This window comes from Cupressus sempervirens, chromosome 4, assembly GCF_028749045.1.
Source record: "Cupressus sempervirens isolate cs-2001-9-10 chromosome 4, ASM2874904v1, whole genome shotgun sequence".
NCBI classification, from domain to species: domain Eukaryota; kingdom Viridiplantae; phylum Streptophyta; class Pinopsida; order Cupressales; family Cupressaceae; genus Cupressus; species Cupressus sempervirens.
The window spans coordinates 858098091-858111929 of NC_143121.1; the positions used below are offsets into that span (position 1 = coordinate 858098091).

Genomic DNA, 13839 nt, shown 5'->3' on the forward strand with positions numbered 1-13839 from the left:
TGATTTGTAGGGATTTCTAGTCTTCTTAACTCTCTTATGAATACTTATGCACACTCAAAATCTTTTGACTTTGATATTATTGGTGCAATGGTTATAAGCCCCTTCAAACCTATCTGAATTAGCTCTCAAAACACATACAATATGAAAAAAGAAGATGAAAATGGATAGAAAACTAATTCAACAAACTTCAGGAATTCTTATTAAAACCCCAAAGAAAATTGCAAAGTGGTGAGCTTTTTGGCTTCCCTTTACCAAATTTCCATCTAATTTGGCCTCTCATTAACCTACACCAATGGAGGTTTTATCAACAAGTAATGGCTTCTAAGAAGTTGTCATCTTAGAGAAATGCCTGCAACCAACATGTTAAACTCTCCATTGTAAAAACCAATCCCAATTTTCTATCATTCTTCTAAAGTCTCAAAATTTTCTTCTTTCGAAAAAACCCCACCCACCAAAAACCTAAAACAAAACTTCCACCCTACAAAAACTTATGTCAACCCCGACCCTTCTCGACACTCTACAAATAAAAATTTCTAAATTTATTTTTACTCCTACCCACTTGGATGCCCTACATCAAGGGATAAATAGAAAGTGAGAATTTTCTTAAACAAATGGATCATCTATATTTTATTGTAGATTTTTAGAAATGTGCAAAATTGAGAGTATTATTATTTAAATTAATTACACCACAATATATAGTTTATTAGCTTAACCAATTAATTGGTTTAGTTAGATATTTGAGTTTAAGGTAATTTAAATAATTCTTATGAGATAAGATTTAATTTAATTAAATTAATTCAAATTAATTAATTGGAGGTGAATGATATGATAATAAATAGATTAATTAAAATATTTTTTAATTTAAATTTAAAACTTAAAATATGATTAAATTTGGCATCGTTAGGCCTAGATATTATTTTGTTAATTATTTATTTTTTATTGCCACACATAGACCTTAGCATCATTTGCATTACAAATGGTATGAGAATCCACTTCATTAGGACCTTTAAATCTTAAAGCCTAAGATCACAATAAAAAATACAATATGAGCATGACATGGAAAACATGGTACCATAATAGATACATATTGATCATACTTCTCATCATCTCAATTATTTAAGAAAATCTCATTCCTACAAAATAGTATTCAAAATTGCTCTTAGGATCCAAATTTAAACTTTAATCAACATACAAAATCACCATAGTAGTTAATAAAAGTTCAAACCCTAACTTGAAATTTTAATTTTAATTTTCAAATACTAACATTAACTTTGTGATATTTCCCAAATTAAAAACTTTCTGAAATTTTATTGTAATTTTAACATAAAATAGAAAAATGAAGTTATTGACCGTGTTTGATTAATTTTCATTAATTTAAAAACCAACAATACTAAATGAAAGTTAGACATAGTGGAACAACTTTCAACACTAATCTTTCAAGGAGGGTAATGCAAAACTTTTCAGATCTGTACAATAGTTAAAGATGTTTCACAGAAATAAACAAAAACAGCATGTATATTTACATGAATAAAACCCCTTTTTTTTAAAAAACTAATTTTAGAAGTCACCAAATATATTATTATTAAATCAATACCAGATTACAACAAATTTGTAGAACAAACTTCTCAAAGATTTATGTTAACAAATTAAATGAAATGGCATAGGTCAAATGATACCTTTTAAGTTAAAACTCACAAGATGTCCATTTAGACAAGGGTTTATCAGATGCCAATTATTCGATAAATCTAATATACATGAATAGATACATAACACATCCATGTTCTCCTAGGCATGTTGATGAAGAGAATTAGCAGACCTCCAGCTGCCGCTTAATATCTTTCTGCAATCAGAATAGAAGAAATTAGTAAAGTTGTATTAAAGAATACATCTCACCACTTTTTTAAAAAGAAGCCAATCGTATCCATGTACAGGCATCACTATGTAACCAAAGCATACAAGTCAAAAGTTGAAAATTGGATGAATTCCCAGACACCAATGAATTCACATGCAATAATTCTTTTGTAAAGTGCAAAAGAATTAAAGGGCAAGAATTGAAAACCTCGATTTTTAGAGGAGAAGTTATTGGAGCATATCGGCTGACAACATTCCCATTTTTGTCAACTAGAAACTTAGTGAAATTCCACTTAATTCTATTCCCCAAAAAGCCACCTTTACTTGCTTTCAAGAACTTGTAGATGGGTGCTGCATTATCACCATTGACCTCAATCTACATCAAATAATTGATTTCCAAGTTATTATGAGATAACTTCTTATAGAGTAATGTATAGACGAGCTCCATTATGCCAAGGACAGAGATTTACATATCTAACAGTGTATATAGTGTGAGTGACAGACCTTATCAAATATAGGGAACTCGGATTTGAAGCGAGTGCAAGCTACTTCCTCAATCTGATCATTATTACCTGGCTCTTGTCCACCAAATTGGTTGCAAGGAAATGCTAGTATTTCAAATCCTGAAACAATTAACGAGTGACAGATAAAAGGTGTCAAAGTTCACAAAAACAGAACCATTGAAAACAGCAATCGAAATGCACATCTTGAATGAGAGTCTTCCATTTGGAAAGTAACAAGAAATATTATTCTGTTCAAAGGAAAAAGGAAGAATCACCAATTGTTGATTGCATCATCAATTTATGCATACTTGGTTTTTTCTATTAAGGATACTTGTGTGGAAGGATTTTATGCATTAAGAATAAGATGGTCGAGTTTAAAGTTTAAACAAAGATCTGTGGAGCAATTTGGCTTCATTTAATTTTAGGTTTGCTGTTGGTTTCTCATGATTACCTTTTTGTTGTTTTGTTGAGCTTTATTGCTTATCCTCCTTACTCTACAAACTACAGAGAACTGAGCACTTTCAAAATCCTTATTTATCTTAATTAAAATGTATATTCCTCATTTGTATGTGTAATTAAAAGTTTTGAGCTGAAGAATAGCTTCCGGTAGTTTCCTATCAGACACTAGGAGAAGATACCCCGTAGTGAATTGAGGTCTAATAGAGGCTTACTCACTTTTAAAGATTAAATTCTCCAGTAGTGGATCATTTGTATATCAATAGTTGGTCATTTTTTGACATTTTTTTTGTTTTTATTATCTATGACTGGATCATTTGTGAACTACTATTGGTGATTGAATGAATAATTATTGGTGCAATGGGGATCAACTATCGGTGAACACTTTTTTGGACAACTTTTTGAACATTTCGTGCATAACATTTCTTGTAGAGTGCATCATTATTGGTGAGAAATTGAAACCTTAGCTTTAAGCAAATAAGTTGCATACTGGACCAACACCAAAAAAATCAGGAAATTTCAACATCGTTTGACACTTCAATTGAATGTGCGAAGTTAGCTATAACCATTACTGAATATCTTCTCCTAATACAACTCTATAGCTTCAGAAAATAGGTCAGCTCCTCATTGTTCAAAAATCTTTATATCAGATTAGAGTTCCAATGTACAGAAAAAGGAAGTGGGAATTTGGAATATGCTCCATTTCTTTGAGTTGAACACAGCCAGAAAGCGTTTTTAGAAAATATCACATAGCAAGAAGCTACAATTCTATAGAGTCAGAAAATGTGTTATGGAGAAGCACCTTGATCTTTGTACTTTTCATACATCTGGTTCAGCTCTTTGTAGTTGGAATTAGTCAGCCCACTGCACAGTGCACAACAGACAATTCGTTAAGACATGCTAAAAACTGTAAATCGTAAAGAGCAAGAAAAGTGTACACCGTGTGTTCATGATAAATAATAAAATTGACTTGAACAAACATAAATTTATGATCTCCTAAACATACTCAGTATTTCAAACAATGTATAAAGGTGGACTGGCTAGTACTGGCGGTGACCACTAGCTTTCCTACTGTGAAATGAATGCATTTATATTAGTGATCAAAAGAAAGTTTACATGTAATTTTATAAATCGCTTCGACAGAATTTAATTTTCCCTTCTCTTATATCTTTATTTGATAGTGTGCATAAACACTCTTCTCTTGGTAGCTTTACAGTATCCAACCTCAGATTTCAAAGCGGGCAGACTGTTACAACTTTGTATACATGTGCTTCTCTGGGTTCGGGGGGTAGCAAAACATTTCAGATTTTTGGGGATGTAAAATAGAAAATAATCGAATTTTTCAGTTAAAAATAAATGAATTATAATTCTTGAACACTCAATTGCAATTGACAGGAACCAACCCGCCAGGTACCTTAACTCAATGTAAATGTGAAAGAGAAATCAATTCTGTCAGGGTGTTTAACTCGCTATAAGGACTCCTGCTTGTGAGTGGCCTTCATGCTGTAGTAGTTTACAATTTTGATTTACATCCATCGAAAACCAGGCCCTTAGCTAGTGCTTGAGTCAGATGAGATCACAAGTTTGTTTTTCATTTCATTCATGGCTCTGTTTTATTCCTTGCTTCTAACCAATGATGCCTTCGTGTCTAAACTATTGTTATTCCTTGCTTCTAACCAATGATGCCTTCGTGTCTAAATTATTGTTTTTGCAAAGCAAAATGCATGCCAAGAAGCTCATTTTTCATTTCTGTTATTTTGTTTCTTAATGCAGTCAGGTTCAACTGTATTTTATCAGAGGAAGCGAAAACATTGATGTTGTTTCGGAATAACCTTGGCCAAGAATCAATCAATTTGCGTACTTCAGGGAACAAGTGTTCCCAAGTTCACTGTGAAATTCAAATAATTGGAGTCACATTAGACAAATTCCAACAGGTGAGCACCATTGACGTCAATTCAGCTTTCACTATCTAGAAGGCTACGTATATTCTTCACTCTTTTACTCCACTCCACCTGAGAAGGCTTGATCTTGGTCAGAACAGAAAGCCTTTCACACTTTTCTTTCATCGTACAAAAGCTGCAGACTGCAACTATGGCGGCTGCTAGCTTGTCCCATTTTCAGGGAAAAAACAGTGAAACATGGGGACTTGCACCCTCTCCCAAACCTCGACGTACCTATATCTGAGACATTCGCCCACCAGATACATAGAGTAGCCAAGTACCACATCCGCAATTCTGCAACCACACTACTACTGGGATGGATACTTGAATTTAAATTTTTGAATGTTACTATTACGTATGTACTATGTTCCTATGTTGAATGTTTCATGATTCTAGTTCATGTTGCAATTTTGCTATATTCAAGTATTTTAATTTGGTATGTTATACTGAAACATCATTGATAACTAACATTTCAAGTTCTTTATGTATAGTATACAACACCCCTCCCTACCTTGTCGTTCTCTCACCACTGTCACCCATCCCAGAAACTTGTCCTGGTGTCCCAATGTACCCCAGTACTGGTGTTACACTGGAAAAAAGGGTACATCTGAGTTTTATTTATTGAAAGTGGGGCACAGGGGACATCCATATATGCACAAAATCCAGCATGTACCGGAGCACCGCAAGCCAAGTAGATAAGAAAACTGTGTTTGGCCAGAAATTTTGTTTGTCCAGAATATTTGTAACCTCTGGAATAATACAAGATGACAGCTTTACAATGACAAATTTAAGAGGTTGCAGATGTACCCAAACAAAGGGTGCAGGCTGGCAGAATGTGTTGCAAATTGAAATGCATTTTGAGAAGTTGCCAAGTTTGTAGACATGGTACGATATGTCTAGGCTGTCCTTTCACAGGAGATGTTAAGTAAGATTGTTGTTGACAAAGTTTGTCAGCAAGTATGCTGCAAGTTAGAAGTTAACAAGAAATATGTTGAATATGATTTCTGGGAAAGATTGTGTAAGTTTTTTTCCATCAACGTTTCAGATCATACTACATGATCCATCATCAGGATGCAAGAGAGTCAAGGAAAACAAAAATATTCCATAATATTTTTGTTTTCCTTGACTCTCTTGCATCCTGATGATGGATCATGTAGTATGATCCTATAATGTCCCATTTTTTTGGAGGAGTTAATTATAAAGTTATCAATTAAAAATATATATATTACAAGGTAACTTTATAAATTAAATAATAAAAATCTTCTAGAGGTTGCTGGAAGAAGCGGAGAAAAATTAAAAAGGAGGCCGACCTATCAAGGAAAAAAGAATAAATAGGCATTGAGGGCTCATTGCCTATCATCAAGTTTTATTATTGAATTTTTTGCTGATGTCGTTGTGGAGCCTAGGGTTTCTGCAAGTAGTCACAATTGGCCATTGAGAACGAAAACTCTCAATTGGTACGCAATTTTGAGAGTGTGAAAGATCACCTGAATTATTGCAACTGTGGGAAGGATATTTCAATCCTTTCACTTGTGCTTAATTGCTGGTTTCGAGTTTCAGTTGGAGTTGCACTTTCATCATATCATCTTCAGCATTCAGTCTCCACCATTTGATCAATCCAGGTTCTTCATTTCAATCTGTAGTTGCAACAAGTTCTCAATTGTATACAGCCAGTTAGGGTTTCTCTGTAATGTGCTATATCATAATGTTTTGGTGCTGAAATTTGCCATATCATTTGTAAAAACATTTAGTTTTCATTGAATGAATACATTGGCACTATTATTTCTTTTATTTCAGCAATATATTTTAGCAGTGTATTAAATTTAAGGTTTTGTTTAGTGGCCTATTGGTATGGGTCATTACAGTGGTATCAGAGCGGTTTCCTGCCAGCCTAATAGGGTTACCTAGCCACCATTTAATTTAGTTTACAAAGGAACCAGCATAACTAAGAATATGGCTGAGAGACATTCTCAAAGCCCATCCAGAAGTGTCTGAGATAATGAGACTTTACAGCAACAGGAGAGGCTTCTACAGTCAATAGAGGCAAGTACACAGGCAATGATGGTTATGATGCAACATTTGATTGGGGAAAATAGGAGAAATAATCATAATAATGATCAGGATGACAGAAGCATAGCAAGATCACAACATAGGACACGGTCTGAAACAGCTGATAGACCCACACGTCCTACATTTAGAGAAGAAACTCCAGCATGCACACCTGATGCTATGGTAACAAATATTGTAGATGAACTCCGACAAGCAAGGAATGAGTGGGATTCATTACCAGAATATGTACAGGATGGATGGACATTTGACAGGTACCTGAACTATAGAGCTACCAGGCAAAAGCAAGTAGATAAACACAGTGAGTTGCAACAGGTCACCAACAAGTTGGTATTACCCACATTTGATGGCAGTGGAAAAATGACTTCTCGAGCTTGGATTCATAAGGTGGATACTTTCCTATCTTTGAAGACGATGACAGAATTTGAAGCACTCAAGTATGTCACTTTACACTTAGATGGGGCAGCACATGATTGGTGGACACATGGCATGATCACATTGCAACACAATCAGGTAACCACTTATCAAGAGTTTGTGGATAGATTGATAGAAAGGTTTGATAAAAAAAATCTTGAAGTTTATATCCGGGAGTTAGCCCAATTGAGACAGTCAGGAGGCTTAGAATAATTTATCAATGACTTCCAAAAGCTTGCAGTGATGGTGCCTGACATTTCAGAAAGGAGGCTAGTCATTTTATTCACAGAGGGATTGACTGAACCGCTCAAGGGGTGGGTAAAGGCCTTTGATCCTCCTACATTACAGGAAGCCATGAAGAAAGCCTGCAATATGGAACTTGCAGCTCCAGCAAACCGGTTTAGTTCAAAGAGTTCTTCATCATTTAGAGATAACAAAGGGGAATTCAGCAAGGGTAAAGAGAAGGTTAGTGACTCAAAGGACAAGCTAGCTGCACCTTAGGATAAGGAAACACTTAATGACCTGCGTAGGAAGAAGGTATGCTTCTTTTGCAAAGGTCCCTATGAGTTTGGTCATGATTGTCCTATGAAGCCTACGGGGAAGGCTAACTGGGTGATGTGGGCTTATTACGAAGGTTCAGATTCAGACATCTCAGAGCACCATGATGAGGATCCTGATGAGGCAGAGGGTGAACATGAGGTAGATAGTGCTGAGAAAAAAGAGGCTCCAGAGATACATTTACAGGAGGCACGTCTGTCTAGTATTCAAAGAGACGGATCTTTCAGATTTCGGAGAGTCTTGGCAAGACAAAAGATTATTACTCTATTGGATACAGGTGCCACGCATAATTTCATTGATACATGATTTGTGGAGAGGCGTGGACTCATTACTGAGTAGTTCGAGGGACTGAGAGTTAAGGTAGCTAATGGATATACTCTTCGTTGTGATAGGATGGTGCGAGATCTACCTTCGCGCCTGAACAACTATGAGTTTAAGGCGGACTATCATGTGGTCAACATGGGTGACATGGACATAGTACTTGGGATGCAATCGCTACATTCTTTGAAGGAGGTTACCCTGAGATTGGAGGATATGGAGATACGATTCGTGGTGGATGGCAGGACTAATGTGCTGAAGGCTATCCGTAATGGTGATGTCAAGACTATCTCATTTAGGCGGTTGGAGAGATTAGCCAAACATAATAATATAGAGTGGGCGGCAATATGCGCTTTGATGCCTACCCAGGAGGGGCAACATAAGACTGAATATCATCCAGATATTCAGAAATTGAGAATCAAGTATGGGAAGGTATTCAGTAAGATTCCACCAGGTAGGCTACCAGACAAAGGTATTGAGCACATTATCGAATTGGAGAAAGGTGCTAAGCCTGTCATGATCACACCATACCGGCACAGAAACGACTCAAAGATGAGATCGAGAGGACCATCAACGAGTTGCTAGCAATGAGACACATCAGACCAAGTAAGTCACCCTTTGCATCTTCTATTGTTTTGGTAAAAAAGAAGGATGGTACTCTACGAATGTGTATTGATTACAGGGTGTTGAATAAGAGAACTATAAAGAACAAGTATCCCATCCCACGCATCGATGAGCTGATAGACGAATTGCATGGGGCTTGTTATTTCACAAAAATTGATTTGAGATCAGGCTATCACCAAAACAGAGTTCGAGAGCAGGATATTGAAAAAACTGCTTTTAGATGTCATTACGGGCATTTCGAGTTTGTAGTCATGCCTTTTGGTTTGACTAATGCACCTGCCACTTTTCAATCCACTATGAACAAGGTCTTCGACCATCAGTTGAGAAAATTTGTGCTAGTGTTCTTTGATGATATTCTGATCTATAGCAAGACATGGCAAGAACATTTAGAGCACTTGGAGACAATATTAAGCATTTTACAGAGCAAGTCCTTGTATGCCAAGGAGTCCAAATGTGATTTGGGGATGACAGAATTGTTGTATCTTGGACACATCATTAGTGCGGAAGGAGTGCGAATGGATCCTGAAAAGATCCGTGCTATTGTTGATTGGCCACCACCAGAGAACCTTACACAGTTAAGAGGGTTCCTTGGTCTATGTGGATTCTATCGCAGGTTTGTTAGTGGCTACTCACGACATGCAGCGCCCATGACATATTTGCTAAAGAAAGGGGCATTTGTGTGGACTCAGGAGGCACAGGAGTGTTTTATGCTGTTCAAGGAAATAATGACTACATGCCCAGTATTAGCATTCCCTAATTTCACAAAGCCATTTGAGCTTCAATGTGATGCTTCTAGAGAGGGAATTGGTGTTGTACTCATGCAAGACAAGCATCCTATAGCTTATGAGAGTAGGAAACTCAGAGGGGCTGAGAGATCATTCAACATATATGATAAAGAGATGTTGGCTATCATGCATGCCTTGGCCAAATTCAGACAGTATCTTGTGGGCAGCAAATTTTGTATTAAAACTGATCATAATAGTTTGAAGCACTTTTTGGGACAACGGGACCTGAATGATCGTCAGCAGAAGTGGGTGAGTAAGTTATAGGCATATGATTTTGATATCACATATGTTAAGGGGACACAGAATATTGTTGCGGATGCTTTATCCCATAGGCCACACCTCACTTCTATGATTCAAATATCAAAGGATTGGCGACACTTGATTGTAGCAAAATATGCCAAAGACACGTGGGCCTTTGCTATAGTGGAGGGGACAACAATCGACACCAGATACACTGTCATAGATGATTTGATCATTTACAAGAACAGGATTTACTTAGTCCCAGGATCGAAAGTGAAGCAGTTGATTTTGAGAGCATTCCATAATTCACCTACAGCAGGCCATCCTCGGTATTTGAAGACTTTTACAAGTTAGTACGGGAATGGTTCACTTGGAAGGGACTTAAGGCTGATGTTTTGCAGTATGTGCGTGAGTGTCATGTTTGCCAGCAGAACAAACAAGAGCACACTTATCCAGCAGGGCTCCTACAGCCACTTCCTATTCCTAACAGGAAGTGGGAGTGCATCTCTATGGATTTTATTACGGGCTTGCCCAGGGCCCAGGGGCGCGATTGTATCTATGTGGTGGTGGATAAGCTGACAAAATATGCTCACTTCTTCCCTATCGCTAATACATACTCAGCAACTCAAGTGGCAAAGGTCTTCTTCAGGAAGATTTTTAGATTACACGGTTTGCCTCGGAGCATTGTGAGTGACAGGGATAGCCGCTTCATGAGTCACTTTTAGCAGGAGATATTTCAATTGTGTGGCATTGAACTTACACCTAGTACCAGTTATCACCCACAGACTGATGGTCAAACAGAGATTGTAATCAAATGGGTGGAAGGGTATTTGAGGAATTATGTGGCAGATCAACAATGAGCTTGGATCAAATGGATATATCTCTGTGAGTATTGTTACAATACTACATATCATATGACTATACAAATGACACCCTTCATAGCACTTTACGGTTATGAGGCACCCAGTTTCTTAGATTTGTTGTTGGGAGACAGTCGAGTACCCCGTGCAGGTGAACTATTACAGGAAAGTAAGAATAAAGTTGCTACTCTCAGAGACAACATTGCTAGAGCTCAGAACTAGCAAATACAATATGCAGGCAAGAAGAGGACTGAGCGTAGTTTTGAGGTAAATGATATGGTTTACCTCATGTTGCAGCCATATAAGCAGTCCACTCTCAAGAAGAGTGGTACAGAGAAACTCAAGCCATGCTATTATGGACCATTCAAGATCATCAAACGAGTTGGTAAGGTGGCTTATGAGTTGGAGCTTCCCACAGATAGTAGAGTGCACAATTTGTTTCATGTATCACGCCTCAAAAAGGCATTGGATCAGAATGTGATACCTTCTGCAATATTACCTCCCTTGGATGATGAGGGGAAATTGATCTTAGTGCCAGAATCCATTCTAGATAGTAGACAGAAGCAGCTTCGCAAGAGAGTAATCAAAGAGTATCTAGTTAAGTGGAAAGATTTACCTATTGAAGATGCTACTTGGGAGGGAGAAGTGATTTTGCAGAATCCAGCATTAAGATTGCTTGAGGCCAAGCAATTTTAGGAGGGGCGGACCTGTAATGTCCCATTTTTTTGGAGGAGTTAATTATAAAGTTATCAATTAAAAATATATATATTACAAGGCAACTTTATAAATTAAATAAAAAAAATCTTCTAGAGGTTGTTGGAAGAAGCGGAGAAAAATTAAAAAGGAGGCCGACCTATCAAGGAAAAAAGAATAAATAGGCATTGAGGCCTCATTGCCTATCATCAAGTTTTATTATTGAATTTTTTGCTGATGTGCGTTGTGGAGCCTAGGGTTTCTGCAAGTAGTCACAATTGGCCATTGAGAACGAAAACTCTCAATTGGTACACAATTTTGAGGGTGTGAAAGATCACCTGAATTATTGCAACTGTGGGAAGGATATTTCAGTCCTTTCACTTGTGCTTAATTGTTGGTTTGGAATTTCAGTTGGAGTTGCCCTTTCATCATATCATCTTCAGCATTCAGTCTCCACCATTTGATCAATCCAGGTTCTTCATTTCAATCTGTAGTTGCAACAAGTTCTCAATTGTATACAGCCAGTTAAGGTTTCTCTGTAATGTGCTATGTCATAATGTTTTGGTGTTGAAATTTGCCATATCATTTGTAAAAACATTTGGTTTTCATTGAATGAATACATTGGCACTATTATTTCTTTTATTTCAGCAATATATTTTAGCAGTGTATTAAATTTAGGGTTTTGTTTAGTGGCCTATTGGTACGGGTCATTACAGATCCAAAACGTTGATGGAAAAACAACTTACACAATCTTTCCCAGAAATCATATTCAATATTTATGGATTGTGGAAATCTGATAGCTTTGAAGAAATATGTTGTTCAGTAGACAGATTAGAAAGATTGTTGAGATAGTTAGTTTGATGCAGTGGACAGCCAAAAGTCTAGTTTATCATTGCAATAATTTGATTGTTTGACCGATCAGGTTTAACTGATGTCTGATATTTGTGGCATACCAGTCTGGAAAAAAATAGAAAGATTACATGAAAGGAAATTAACTTTGAGAAAATTACTGCTAAATTGATCTAGCTACACTAACCAGAACCTTAATTTTGCAAACACTACATCTATATTAGAATAATTAGCTAGTGGAATCTGACCAACAAGCTAATCTAAACAGATTTCAAATACAAAAACTGACAAAAACCAATACGAACATGAAAGCAAATGTTGCAAGTTCAACCATATTGGATTCCGAGGACTAGGCAAGAGTTTGGAATGAGAGACGACGAGGGGAAAAAAGCTGCTTGTGGCCGCATAGGAGGTCTGATAGAGTCATGGACCGCGTTCTCCTTATTTTCCACCTATTGCAAGTCAAATTTGGAAACCTAGGTTGTGTGGATGCTATTCTAACAAGATAGATGGGATAGATCCACCTCACTCAAGCCCTAGAATCTTTCGTGCCCTAATATTCTCAATATCTATCATCATCTACTCGTGGGTATAATTCGTGGTAGATACAGACGCACCCGAATGGCAATCAGGGCCTCGAGTTCAATCTAGAATGTTTAATAAATTTCCTTTCCAGGATCTCCGTCTATTGGTAAAATAGCTTAATAAACAGTACAGAACTGCCAAAACATTAATCCCAATGAGATCCAGAACATTCCTTCTTATTCCAAATACAGATCCATTCCAGACAACCGGATTCGAAAAATGGAAAGGCCATACGACATAACATAATGTACACTACGAGGATAACTTGCACATGTAGAACAATTAGCAAAAGTAAGAAACCAGAATCAAAACGAAGAGGCAGCAACAAATACCACTGAGAGGCAACATTGACAATAAGCAAAACCTTGCCCTTGTACACGCTCAGATCCACATTATTCCCCTTTATGTCCTGTAACCCACTAACTATACCCACGTAAGAAAAAGGACACGCAAAACTTTTGTTGAAAAGTTTAAAAAGCAATTCTTTATTAGAGATTAAACAAAATGTACCTTGACAGTAAAGTTGTGAACACCAGTGTTTGCAGCCATGCTTGTAAATGAAGAAGGCAAATAGTGGGTGTGTAGCAGCCCAACGGTGACGGCTATGGCTAATATAAGTACCGATGCTATGTGCAATACAGACAAATGGGAAGGAATCAAATATCCCATGAAAGAATACAGTTCGTGGAATTATCTGTTTGACCATTAGGCTTGTTGATGTTGCCAAAAAGGAACATACATCAGTGCATACCGCGTAGTCTTAATAAGTAATTAAAACCTATGTACGATGCCGGCTCTTTGAAGAGTTCTCCAGTCAAGAACTAATGGGAAGTCACAGCCGGCTGTTTGAAGAGTTCTCCAGTCAAGAACTATCGGAAGTCACAGTCTCTCTTTTTATATAACTAATATCACCTGAAGCACATTTTATTTACTATTTTAACATTTCATCTCTTTGTACTTAACTATATTAATTATAAAATAATACAAAACAGTGGACTTCCCATAACTTCATACACAGCTTTTAATTATTACATAACACTCTTTAAGAGAAATATTTTTATTTTAACAATTAAATGTAAATGATTCAAGATTAAGT

General features: G+C 36.7%; 1 protein-coding gene across 1 annotated transcript; it reads right to left on the minus strand.

The window, feature by feature from the left end:
- Positions 1-1555: 1555 nt before the first annotated feature.
- On the minus strand, positions 1556-13611 carry LOC149564121 (putative phospholipid hydroperoxide glutathione peroxidase). Its single transcript, XM_089827199.1, has 6 exons — positions 13254-13611; positions 13076-13152; positions 3613-3674; positions 2356-2474; positions 2060-2227; positions 1556-1840 (listed from the first exon to the last, which is right to left on the minus strand). Exons 1-6 carry the CDS (start codon positions 13410-13412, stop codon positions 1808-1810), a joined length of 618 nt encoding a protein of 205 aa, XP_089683325.1. The 5' UTR covers positions 13413-13611; the 3' UTR covers positions 1556-1807.
- Positions 13612-13839: the final 228 nt, after the last annotated feature.

Coding starts and splice junctions, on each gene's coding strand:
- LOC149564121 (XM_089827199.1), bottom strand. CDS start 13,412: ATGGGATATTTGATTCCTTCCCATTTGTCTGTATTGCACATAGCATCG. Junction 2,475..3,612: donor TGAAAAGTACAAAGATCAAG/GTGCTTCTCCAT, acceptor TAATTGTTTCAG/GATTTGAAATACTAGCATTT. Junction 1,841..2,059: donor CTTCTCCTCTAAAAATCGAG/GTTTTCAATTCT, acceptor TTCTGATTGCAG/AAAGATATTAAGCGGCAGCT.